This window comes from Chenopodium quinoa, unplaced genomic scaffold (genome assembly GCF_001683475.1).
Source record: "Chenopodium quinoa cultivar QQ74 unplaced genomic scaffold, ASM168347v1, whole genome shotgun sequence".
NCBI lineage: Eukaryota > Viridiplantae > Streptophyta > Magnoliopsida > Caryophyllales > Amaranthaceae > Chenopodium > Chenopodium quinoa.
The window spans coordinates 19,844-33,848 of NW_018743381.1; the positions used below are offsets into that span (position 1 = coordinate 19,844).

General features: G+C 35.1%; 1 protein-coding gene across 1 annotated transcript; it reads left to right on the forward strand.

The window, feature by feature from the left end:
* The first annotated feature begins 1,253 nt into the window (after positions 1-1,253).
* LOC110738186 lies at positions 1,254-3,385 on the forward strand. Its single transcript, XM_021918560.1, has 4 exons — positions 1,254-2,187; positions 2,265-2,888; positions 2,980-3,269; positions 3,317-3,385. The coding sequence occupies exons 1-4, from the start codon at positions 1,254-1,256 to the stop codon at positions 3,383-3,385; spliced, it is 1,917 nt and encodes a 638-aa protein (XP_021774252.1).
* The last annotated feature ends 10,620 nt before the right edge of the window (positions 3,386-14,005 follow it).

Sequence of the window (14,005 nt, forward strand, 5' to 3'; positions counted from 1 at the left end):
CGCCTAAAATTTCCGGATGTACCATGGAACATCCGGAAATTTCAAGCAGAAGATGGGATCCGCCTAAAAAATCCGGATGTTCCATGGTACATCCGGAAATTTTAGGCGGATGTCCCTATTCATATTTTTTAAAAAAAATGTTAAGTACGTTTATTTAATTTTTTTTATGTTTATTAAGTTTTTTTTTATGTATTTTTTTTTCGTGGTCTTGTGATTATTGTTGTGATTTAGTATTTGATAATTAATGTAATTTTGTTGTATTAATATGATTATTAGTAATATGTTTATTTTTTGTTTCATTATTATTATTATTATTATTATTATTATTATTATTTATATTATTATTATTATTATTGAAAATATTATTATTATTATTATTATTATTGTTGTTGTTATTATTATTGTTGTTATTATTATTATTAATTTTATTATTATTATTATTATCGTAGTAGTTTTTGTTGTTGTTGATATTATTGTTGTTGTTGTTGTAGTTGATATTATTATTGTTGTTGTTGCTGTTATTTTTATTGTTGTTGTTGTTGATATTGTTATTATTAATTAGTAGAAATATAATTTTAATATTATTATTATTATTATTATTATTATTTATTAATTAATGTTATGGTCTTATAAAATTTTTTGTAGTTGTTATTATAATTTTTTATTATCATTAATATTGTTATTGTTTAGTATTTGTTGTTATTGTTTTTAGTATTGTTATTAGTATTGTTATTATTATTATTATTATTATTATTATTATTATTATTATTATTATTATTAGTATTGTTTTTATTATTATTATTATTATTGTTTTTATTATTATTATTATTATAATTATAATAATAATAATTATTATTATTATTTTGACATAAAGCATGTTTTGTTTAATTTGTATAGGATATGGAATCTGAGGAAGGCGGTGACGGTGTGAATTATAGTGGGAATTTTGTCACCGATACGTTTTTTCCTACATTTGACGATGCAGTTACATGGGCTGATGGTGTTTCCATAAAATTGGGATTTATATTGGTGAAATCGTCTTATAACAAAACCAGAGATGGTCGGCCGTATCGGTATTTGCGATGTGATCGGTCACGAAGGAGCAAGCCAAGAGATTTGGAGAACGCGATACGGAAGGACACCAAAACCAAAGCTAATGGTTGTCCATTCTACATCAAGATATATTATGATGTGAGCACCGAAAGTTGGAAGATCATTGCAAAAATGATCACACCGGGACACATAACCACCCAATGATTGTGTACCCAGAGGGTCACCGTAAAGTGAGTGGATTAAGTCCGGGTGCAAAACAGGTTGTGCGAGACATGACAAAGTCTAAGGTTGCTCCCCGTAACATCATGTCCACTATTGCCGAGCAATATCCTGATGATCATCCAAACATCCGACACATTTACAATTGCCGAAATGACTTCAGGATGGAGATGTCCGAAGGAAGAGGAGTTGTTCAGCAATTTCTTCATCTGGCGAGAGAGAGTAAATACATTTACTGGGTCACGAACGATGATCACAACGTTTTGCAACATGCATTTATGGTGCACCCGATCATGGTCAACATACTCCGCACATACCCACATGTCATAGGTATGGATTCTACTTACAAGACCAATCGATATAACATGCCTTTCTTTGAGGTAGTAGGCGTGACACCGACAAACCAGAATTTTCTAGTTGGATATGTATTCATGCGCGACGAGTGCACGGCTAGCTATCGGTGGGTGTTGCAGAGATTAAGGGAGTTGATTGGGTTTGATATAGAGCCATTTGTATTTATTTTAGACCGTGATCTTGGGCTTTGTGCGGCTTTGAGAGAAGTCTTTCCAGGGACGTCACATTTACTCTGTCTATGGCACATCAACAGAGATGTGGAGGCTAAGGTGGCGAAGATGTTTGGAAACAAGACGGTTGGTGTCAGTTTTAGAGCTGGGAGATGGTTCAAAATCGTGAATGCAACAACACAGGCGAAGTATGATCGTGCTCTAACTGCCATGCAAGTGAGGTGGGGAAAATATCCGGAAGTGATTCAGTATGTTCAGAGAACATGGCTTTGTCATAAGGAGAAATTTGTGAAATTTTGGACGAACCAGATTCTTCATTTTGGTAACACCACCAACTGCAGAGTTGAGAGCCAACATTCAGCAGTGAAAACTTGGTTTGAATCATCCACAGGTTAGTTGTATTATTTTATTAGTTGTTCTCGTTGTTACGTAATTGTATTTGAATTTACTAATTAGAATCATTGGCAGGTGCTTTGGATACCGTATGGGCCCGAGTCCATTGTCATATCGGTAATCGCATCATACAAATTCGTAATGAGTTGGAGGCATCAAGGTCTAAAATTGGTCTGATGTACAGACAGTTGCCACTGTCACGTATAAATGGCAAAGTGTCTCAACATTGCTTGAAAGTTCCGGATAAGGAGACGAAAAGGATGCGGGATTTGAGTTACCAGGTCCATGAACGGTGCGGATGTGCTATGCGTGTGACCCATGGTCTTCCATGTGCTTGCCAGATACATGATTCGATAGTTGCACAAACAGGATTGTATAGCAGCCAAATTCATTCTTTCTGGAAGATACTGGTTATTGGTGATGGTGTTAACATTCCTGAAGTGGTAAATGATTCGACCGAGGAGGCTGCACATTTTCGGTCCCTAATCGACGAAGTCATGGAAAGTGACCCGGCCGTACGTCAAAATGTAACGCGAATCATTGAAGAGGAGCTACATCCAGATCATTCACACCTTGAAGAACCACATATCAACCTTAACACTCGTGGTCGACCGAAGAGAAATAACACTAGGCGTGATCGTAGCTATTTCGAGCATGTGAACCGTCAACACACTCGACGTGGTGGTGACCCAGAACCAGGTAATACTAAAATTCTATATTTAATATAAAAATATGTAAACTTAATACTTGTAGCTTTACTAATAATTTATCTTTTAATTTTGTGTTGTAGATCCAAGTGACATTAGTCAATGCAGGTATTTGAACTTGCTTCCAGCCCCAATGTTGTCGTACATTACGTTTTGGAAGGATGTCATCGGTGATGGGAACTGTGGCTTTCGTTGTGTCGTCGACTTCTTCTTTGGCGATCAAAATCAGTGGTTTGACGCTCGGGAAACAATAGCGAACGAGATCGCTGGTCATCCTACTTTGTACGAACGGATTTACGGGCTTGGGCGACTTTGGATGAACGTGGAGCGTATTCGATGGGATGGTGGGGCTGTCGGGGACCGGCATTGGATGGTTACAATTCAAGATTTATTTCCTATTGCTACGTGGTTCAACGCAAGGGTGATTTGTCTCGGAGTAGGCCTAGTACCAACTTGCTACTACCCATGCATCACAGTCTTACCGCTTAGGGCACGCAACGGGGTTCAGTCACCGACTCGAGAGTTTATGATTGCTACAGTTGGTGGATCACATTTTATCCGTCTTGACCTTGTACCTGATTCACCACTCCCTCCGATCGTCGGTTGGTGGAAGGAACACCACGAGGATAGTGTCAATGGATGGGATCAAGCATATCAATTGAGAAGGGACATGTGGGATGCATTAGTTAGGTAGTTTGTAATGTACATTCACTAACTTTGAACATTTGTAAGAAAATTAGAATTATGAAATTAATTTTAAATGTATTTGCTTTTAATCTAACATGATATGCAACAACACATCAAATATAAATAAAATAAGTGTCCATTTTATACATTACATTTAAAAAAAATTAAAAATAAGTTCATAACATAATTAAAACCACTAACAGAACATCTAATCAACATAATCTAAAGTCCCATTTTTGACCTCCAATCAAATACAAGCTGCTCAGTCATTGTTCGAGTCTCACTCGACATTTCAGGATACTCAGCTAGTGCTCTTTGGTGAATCTCCATGGACCGACCCATCCACTGCAAATCAAACAATAACATATTATAAACACAAAAATTCATAGAAGTCATTGTTAATATAATAATAAGCATAAATACTTACGTAATCAGTGTTAGTCCGCTCAGGCAGGTTGCTTGTAACTCCTGCACCTGGAGATACCCGCGGGTTAGAAAACCTGTACATCCACTGCATGTAACCAGGCGCAACCGAAGGAGCTGCAGCACTAAGCCTGGGTAGGGCACTGATGTGTCCATTTTATATAGTGTTTTACCCCCGTCCCTTGGTCGTTATTAGTAGTGTTTTTGGCTCCTTCGGGCCACTTTTATTACTAATTTGTGTGTTCTAGTGTTTTCGTAGTTTTAGTTGTATTTTACAGGAAATTGCACTCTTGGAGCATTTTCCCGGGCTTTATTGGATTGACTACGGAAGCTAGAAGGACACGACCACTTTTGGAGCCCAAGATCGGTGAGAGCCGGTGATTAAGGGCTCGGTAATTGGGATCACGAGGCATTTGGACCATGTATTCGAGACCCGGGAGGAAATATGGATTGGGCCGAGAAATCTAGCCCAATCGAAGTCCAAGCCTCGAAGAAGAAGACCGGGCCCGATCGGGTGAGCGTAGGTTCGATCGGGCGCGGCACATTAGTATAGGCGTTGTGAAAAAGGCGGGCCCGATCGGGCGGCCCTTCGCCCGATCGGGCGCGTGTTTTCTTAGTAGATGATTAACATAGCTTTAATTTGTTTTAGCGTAGGATTTTTGTACGGAATATAAATACTCCTCCGTAATACGTTTTTTATCATATCTCTCTTCTTCCCTTATCTCCTCTCTCTTAGACTTTCTCTCTCTACTTAGTTTTCTCTCTCTTAAACTCTCTCTAAACCTTTGTTCTTAATTCTTTCTTTTAATTCCAGATTTATTTTGGTAACGATTTCTCTTCCCTTAATCTTAGTTATTTATTTTATTCCTTTGATCATGAGCTATTTTATTATTTTGATTAGTTTAGTTTTTAATATGTGTGAGTAGTTTAATTTCTAGGGTTTATGGGGATCTAATAAATAATATGAAGGGGTAAATTATTGATGTTGATTATGAATGCTAGATTAATTTCCTATTGATTGATTTAATGCTCTGTGACTAGATTAGGCCGATCTTTTATGCATGAGTTTGACAATATTAATTCAAGAATCGAGAGATGAGGATTAATGTTTAGGTCTAGTTTCAATAGGCAAGTTAATTTATAAATGGTTAAGTCAAGATTCGAGAGATGAGATTTAATACCGATAAATTAATTGTGTGATTGTAATAAGTAGCGAGAGCCCTTTACAATCTGGTTAATTGATGCATTGATGATTGACTGTTATTGATTATTGGTATTGCATGATAATTTCTTATTGGATTGTTTTAATGTTTTACAATTGCGGCTTGTAAAAGTATAGCAATATTAAATTGATGAATCGAGCAGATGTTAATTTGATATTAAAGGCTATTTTCAATGAGGACTTAGATCTAGTAAATTGCGAGAGCCTGTTAGATCTATGTTGATTAATAAATTGCGAGAGCCTGTTAATCATGTTATTTATGCAATGTCAATGATTGATTACTATGTTTTACCCTAGAGTATTATTTATTGGTGAACCTATACCCTAGATCCCTTTATATATTGTTTTCTCCCTACTCTTATTCTTTGTAGTTTAGTCTCATACTTAATTAGATATATTGGTTACTTAAATAATTTAGATTATAATAATTAATTGGAAGTAAAAAGACTTGTTTCCCTGTGGAGATCGAACCTACTTCCCTATCTACCTTAGTTAGTGATTTAGGTATTTATTTTTGATTAGGGGATACGACTTTACCCTGTCAGGCACCTAAAACAACACTCTGAGATACCCCAGGGACAAACCTGTTCCACATCACAGCTGTCATCTCAGTCGAGAAGTCTACCCGATACATCTTCAAGTTAGTCGGCCTCTTGGCTTTCTTTGGCCTGATGATCTCGCGGGGAATGCCTTGCACGAAACCAAGCTGGCGCACCACTCTATCAGGCATGTACGGCTCAATGATGTTACGGTAATGAATGCAGCCAATGAATAAAGTGGGGGGCACTCGTAATGCAGGATCAGCTCCATACGGTAGCCAGTTCACCTCACGTTCAGTAAGCGCATCAATCCTAGTACGAAAAGCTAACAGGCGCTCCAGGTTCTTGCTAGGACATCCCGCTCCAACATCCCAAGCAAACGCACGAGGCATTTGAAGGTCCCGGGTCAAGGTACCCTGCTGTGTCCGAAAGCACGGAAAGTACTCGTAAATCCACCATTGCAGAAGCGTGAGACAACCAGCAATCGAATCAGCACCTTTCCGTGATGTCGTGCCCAGTTGCCGATACAAGTAGGCCAGTGCAGCTGTTCCCCAAGCATACTCGTTAATAGGGACATCTGTGTGACATAGCTCGTGGAGGAAGGATGGATGCATACGGTTACCACTCTTGTCTACAAATAGTGTACCTCCAAGCACTAACCACAAGTATGCATCAAGCTGCTCACTAAAATCCCGGTCAACCGCCAATGTCGACTCAAAAGTCTTACCAGTCAACACCCCACTACCCTGCCAAATGGTCTTTGTGCCGCAAACCTCAGACAGATCATCTGGAGTCATATCCATGGTGACCGAGCACGCGTCCCGTAACACATCCGTGCTAGGAGTAGTGGTCACCATATTGCCTGCAACCCGTAACCCAAGTATGTTGTACACGTCGTGCAGCAAGATCGTAATCTCCCCAAATGGCATGTGAAAGGTGTTCGTATCTGGCTGCCACCTCTCAACAAAAGCATAAATCAACGGCCAATCAAGTCTCTTAAACATCAGGCCGGGCAAGTGAGACAACCAACTAGCATCAATCGCCGCAAGGTCCTCCACAGATTGACGACCTCGCCAAGTGAACAAGTCAGAACATAACTTTTTTCTACTCAAACAGCGCAAAACACTACGCTCCTGCTCCATCCAGATATACCGTGCCACGTGACCGCCAAAACTAGGGATAACTGACCCATCCTCAGGCCCACCCGGCATCGGTTCCTGCACTAACCATGCCTCTGCAGAGCTGGAAGTAGGCTGACTCGATCCACTACCAACAAATCTCCCAGACTGACCCCTATATACCATATGGAAATCCTGACGGTCCTGTTCTTCATCCCGGTCACCAGCATGAATAGTCGAACATTCTTCTTCCTCGTCAGATATGGGTGCTCCACTTGCAGAGTACAAGGGCCGACTACTACCAGACTGTTGGTCTCTCGACCAACCACTAGTAGACCCGTACTGCTGCTGCTCGGGCTGAAGCGGTGAAGATCGAGATGTCTGTCTCCTAACAGACGCATTCAGACGTCGTGATATTGCATGTCGAGCACCAGAACCCTCGATCTACATAAAATAAAAAATAATCCGATTTTAATAACAATAATAATAATAATACTATTATAACAACCACAACAATAACCATTATAACAATAATAATAACAACAACAACAAATACAAATTAACAACAACAAATAAACTTAACAACAACAATAACTAACAACAACAACAACAAATACAAATTAACAACAACAACAATAACCATAATAACAATAATAATAACACTAATATCAACAACTATAATACTAATCATAATTAAAAATATTAATAATAGTACTACTAATAACAATAATAATATTATTATTATAACAACAACAACAACAACAACAACAAAAAATTAAACAAATTATAACAACAACAACAACAACAAAAAATTAAACAACAACAATAACCATAAAAACCCTAATATCAAATTAGTTTAATAATAATACTAATCATATTTTAAAAAATAATAACACTAATAATAATAATAATAATAACAATAATAATAATAATAATAATAATAATATCAACAATAATAATAACACTAATAATAATAATAATAATAATAACAATAATAATAATAATAATATCAACAATAATAATAACAATAATAATAATAATACTAACCATAACACTTCAAAATAACAACAAAAATAACAAAATCCAAAAAAAAAACAAATTAACAACAACAACAATAACCTTAACATTAATAATAAAAACCTAATATCAACAAAATAATAAAAATTATCATATTTTTTAAAATAATTACATTACAAAATATACTAACCATAATAATAACAACAACAATAATAATAACAATAATCACCATAACACTTCTAAATAACAAAAAAAAAAAAAATCCGAAAAAAAAAAATTTTAATTAACAATTTTATTAACGGGCAAAAAAAAAAAAAGGAACTTCCGCCCAAAAAATCCGGAAGTTCCATGGAGGATCCGGAATTTCCAGGCGGATCCTCCATGGAACTTCCGGAATTTTTGGACGGAAGTTCCTGGGATCCGAAATTAAAAAAAATAAAAAATTACCTCTTCGCCTCCGCCTCCGCCGCTGCCACCAGCGCCGCCGAAGCTCCTCCCTCCGAATCTCAGCCTAATCCGCCTCGAATCACCCTTTTTTTTTGTGTTTATGATGATTTTTGTTTTTTTTAAAAATGAAGAAAAATTTTTGAATTTTTTTTTAAATAGAGTGTTTTAGAGAGTTAGAGAGTAAGAGAGTTGGAGAGTAAGAGAGTTAGAGAGAGAAGTAAGAAAGTGGGAAATGTTGGTCGGGAAGGAAAAAACTGTTTTTATATATTAGGGGTAAAATTGGAATTTCAAGACAAAAAGGGAGCGTTACCCGGTAAAATGGGAGCGACAAATAACAACACCCATCTTTATCCCATGTTTGATAACTGATAAATATGAGAAATAAATTAGGGATAAGTAGTAAAATTATAAAAATATGTTTACTCATTTCTGATCTTTCTCTTATCCTTTCAATTTCATTAAGGGTAATTTGGTATTTTTTAGCCTATTTTTTTATCCCTTCCCCTTATACCACCCCTTAGTTATAGAAATGAGGGATAAGGGAGTGTTTTAATCCCTGTCCTCAACCTCTTTTAATCCCCATCCCTCTAAACAAACATATTTATAGTGTTACTCCCTATATTTATAGTAACAAATACGGAGTAAGTATTTTTTTTTTTTTTTTTGGGAAAACACGCGGTATCACCTTTATTAAGAATTAATAGACAACTTGTCCATTAGTACATACGACGAAACAAAGTGAAGGCAATAACATGTAGCCAAGAAATAAAATCAAAATTTGAGATAAGGTAGAGCACATCATCGATGATAGTATTTAAGTCATTCAAGAAAATAGAGCACATCTGATTTTGTATATAATTTGAAAAGTTTACATAGTGTTAAATACTTACTCCATGGTCTCCTGAAGATACGGAATAAGTATTTAACACCATGTAAACTTTTCAAATTCTATACAAAACCAAATATCATAAATTTATCTTAGTTCTACTAATTAAAACGAAGCCTTGGTTTTTCGAGAAGCGAACCATCGCCATAAACGGGTTCTAGAGAGGTGTAAATTGGTATTGGTTCATTTTCGTGCTTCGCCATTATTTTTGAATTCATTCACCAGAAAACTGTAGAAAAAGATAGGCATGACTCTTGAGAAAGAGGAGGATGATTAATCTGGTAAATAAGTCACAGAAAATTAAGTGTAATTTATAAAACCCTCACTGGGATTCAGCTAATAATTTTATCGGTTTATCCACTTTATTGTTACTCCCTATCGGTTTATAGCTTATACTCGTTCGGAGTAACAAATACAACTTTTCAAATTCTATACAAAATCAAATCATAATAAATTTATCTTAGTTCTATAAATTAAACTAGCTTTTGGGCCCGTACGACGTACGAGCTTATTATAAGGATATTATATTTTAGTTTTAAAAGTATTTGATTATTGATTGATAATGAAGTAACTTTGTGATATAATGTTAGAATTGCATAAATTATTTTGGAGGTATATCATAATACCAATAAATAAATTATTTTGGGGGTAAAGTGTAACCAAAAACTTGATTAAAGATATTAATTGGTAATATTCGAAGTGAAGCTAGATGAAGGAGTAGGAAGGTTGAGCCGGATTAATGCTAAAATTAAAGAAAGGATTAGAGAAATTGAAGCTATCAATTCTAAAATTAAAGAGAGATATGGAAAGGCTTGCTGGAGTGAAAAGATAAATTGAGTCGTACTACCTTGGCTTGGATTTTTGTGGTTCTCTTATATAAGAAGACATGTGGTCTGGCTTTCTTGTGTTGCAATAGAAATGACGGGGAAATGTAGTAGGATAATGACACGTGGCTTCCTTGGATTTTTGTGGTTAGAGTTTTTAAACATTAAAGTATAGATATAGATTTTCCCCAAAAAAAAAAGACAAAATATTTGAAAAATGATAAACATAATCCTTAGGGTTATATATAATTAACATTAATCTGCGCGTAATTTGACATGAATACCCAACTTAATTCCATTTTGGGAAGTATATTTAATGCTTATACATAATACATCTATCATTACCCATTAAATTTAACTCTATCTTACCACGATTTTTTCGTTATATGGAGAAAAACAAAATTAATTTTTTCATCTCTTTAGCTTACTCCTTGCGTGTTTTAATAAGTGTTACACTTATACACTTCCTTTTCCTTAAAAGAAAACTACATTTAAATATTATATTTTTTCTCCAATCACGGTTCCAAACTACTACCTTTTTATTATATTTTTTCACTCACATTCATTTTTTTTCAATAAACTATTAACCCCACTATTGTTCTTTTAAAAGTTTTTAATTGAATATCAACTTATCTGATATTAAATTTGAATTGAGTAAAGGAATACATCTTCCAATAAGAACCACCTGCTAGAACTTCTCGTTACAGACTTAATTTCAGTTCAATTCACCTCAAATTAGTTCAGTTCCTAATTTCTTCTCTCATAAAATTATACATCCCTAATCCACTTCGGCACTTCGTACAATGCTTAAGCTAAGCCATTAACAAAGCACGGTTCAATGGAGTAAGTTACTAAATTAAATCATTCAAACAATATTTATGGAAATGACACTATATGTGAAAAAAAACTATATAAAAGTATTAGAGCATCTCCAATGGTATACAAAAAGGATTTGCTTGCAAATTAATTTAACTTGTAAGCATGTAGCTTACCATTGGAATGACAATATTTTTTTTTAACAGAAATAGGAGATATATTAGATTAAAAGGCTAAAGCCTTAATATTTACAAAGTACATCCCATAATTTTTACAATGAAAATTAATGTAACTACAAAAGCTGCTTATATAATAAGCTAACCATACATTCGAAATTAATCTCCTAAGGAGATGAATATGTACATCACAGGAAGTCCCAAAAACTATCCACATTTATACTAAGACCATCAAAAACTAAAGACATCCATAGCAAAGACAACTTGAGCATCAGGTCTGCTGGTTTGAAGCTGATGCAAACTCGTGCTTTCTCCATTTCATACAAATCTGAGACACAATCCGGAACTAAATAATGTGTCTTATATCCAACAGCCATCTCCCTTCCATGAATTGCGAGACGGTGAGCTAATTCATTGTTTTCACGAGGGATATGAGTGACAACATCAACTTCAAAAGTGGCCAAGACAGCAGCAACGTCACAGATAGCTGCTGCAAGCTCGTGATGAGGATTGGGACCAGTAGTCAGGAGCATATCACGAAGAGCTTTCGCATCAGTTTCTACTATGACCTTCTTGATTTTCAAATCTTCAGCAATGGATAAACCGTCATTCAAAGCATACAATTCAGCTAAGAAAGGAGAGATGGAGTCATATTTGCATGAAAACCCCACATACCAAGAGCCATCAGATCTTCTAATCACCCCCCCTCCTGAGGAAACCGCTGAATTCATCCATACCCCATCAGTGTTAATTTTGAAGTACCCCTCCCTTGGAGCCTCCCACGCTGAACTTGAGGATACCTTGTCCTTGCCCTTCCTTTTGTTTGAATCTTGTAATAGACCATTTGAAAGTTTAAAATCAAAGAAGAATTTTGTGAAGAGAGAAATTGGTCCTATTATTTTTTCTTCAAAGATTGTGGAATTTCTATGCAACCATAGATGCCACAAAGCTGTAACAAAAATCAATTTCCATTTTTTATCCAAACCAAGATTATAATTTATCCATATATTCCAAGATGAGTTTTTAAAAATAATGAAATCAAAATTATTTGGAAGATAAACTTTGGCAAATATATCATTCCATAATATCGAAGAAGAAAAACAATCTCTAAAGATATGAATGTGTGATTCAGAATAAATATTGCATCTAGAGCATATAGGAGAAATCAAGGGCATGAAGGTGGCTAAAGTTTCAGCCACTGGCAATATAGAATGAGCACAATTTCCAAAAACATCCTATATTTAAAGGGGGCATGAATCTTCCAAATACTCTTCCAAGAATTAACATTAGAAGAAGCAGTACACCTTCCTTTCAATAGAAAATTATAAGCTGATCGAACATTAAATATTCCATCCTTACTCAAATCCCAAGTAATAAAATCTTCCATAATCGTATACTTAGGTAAAGGAGTAGCTTTAATCAAATTAATTACATGAAAAGGGAGAAGATGTTCAATATCCTTAAGATACCAAGACTTATCCTTTATTATATTAGAAACCTTCCATAGATTCATATGAGGAGGGATAGGACCTGTGATAACATCCTTCAAGGGTGAGATTCCTATCCAATGATGATGCCACAAAGAGGTAGAAACCCCATTACCTATACCAACCCTTAAACCCGAAGCTAGTAATTCTCTCCCTTTCAAAATGTCTTTCCAAATTTGAGAGTGATTAGGGCTAGCATGACATTCAAATAAACCTTTTTTCCTTAAATATTTTTCATTGAAGATCCTAACCCATAACTTATGAGGCTTAGTTAGGATGATCCATCCTAACTTAGCCATGAAAGCAATGTTCCACAATTTTAGCCATGAAAGCAATGTTCCACAATTTTAATCTTCTTATCCCTAAGCCCCCAATTTGCATAGGCTTAGTAACATGATTCCAACCTAATCTAGTAGAATACTTAGTTTTATCAACTTTATTCCACAAGAATTTTCGACAATTCCTCTCAATATCCTCACAAACAGAAATAGGAAGTAAGCTAGTTTGCATCAAATAAACAGGGAAAGAGGATAACACAGATTTAACCAATGTACACCTACCTGCCATGTTTAATAATTTGGATTGCCATCCTTTAATCTGATTGAAAGTTTTATCAAGCAAACCAAAATAATCACATTTTTTCAATTTATTAGGATGAATTTCAACTCCTAAATATTTACCAAAAGAGGTAGTAGAAGTGAAATCAAATTTTGTGATTAAATATTTTCTTATATTGTGATTCATTTTTCTAGGGAAAACAACAATTGATTTGCTTTGATTAACTCTTAAGCCCGAAATATCCCCAAATTCCTGTAACACTTGCATGATTATTTGAATGTTACTCTTAGATGCATGTCCAAAAAGGAACACATCATCTGCATAAAAAATATGAGACAGAGAGATTGAATTTGTTACCTTAATTGGCTTCCAAAAATTCTGATTAACCTTGTCTTCTATCATTAGAGATAATCTTTCTAAGCACAAAACAAAAATATAAGAAGACATTGGATCACCTTGTCGGATTCCTCTTGTTGGCTTAAATTCCGTAGTTATTTCTCCATTCCATAAAACCGAGATTTGAGGAGAAGAAATGCAAAACATAATTAGCCTAACAAAATTTCTTGGAAAATTGAAACCAATTAGAGTTTCCTCAATGAAATTCCATTCAAGGCTATCATAAGCCTTTGTTAAATCAAGTTTAAGAGCCATAATATTTTTCCCAACTCTAGCCTTATGGAACATATGTGACATTTCTTTGATGATTATCACATTATCTTCAATCCTTCTCCCTTGAATAAAACTAGATTGTAAGGGAATAACCAATTTATTCAAAAAGGAACGAAGCTTAGTGGAAATAATTTTAGTAATCAATTTATACACAGTGTTACAAAGCCCTATAGGCCTAAACTGGGTTAAATTTTCTGGATTTTCCACCTTAGGAATCAAAGAAATATAAGATTTATTAAT

Bases quoted from the DNA above. Each gene is read 5' to 3' on its own strand.
- LOC110738186 (XM_021918560.1), top strand. From the start codon at position 1,254: ATGATTGTGTACCCAGAGGGTCACCGTAAAGTGAGTGGATTAAGTCCG. The intron at 2,188-2,264 runs GTTAGTTGTATT...AATCATTGGCAG, and splicing joins TTGGTTTGAATCATCCACAG to GTGCTTTGGATACCGTATGG. The intron at 3,270-3,316 runs GTTACAATTCAA...GTTCAACGCAAG, and splicing joins TCGGGGACCGGCATTGGATG to GGTGATTTGTCTCGGAGTAG.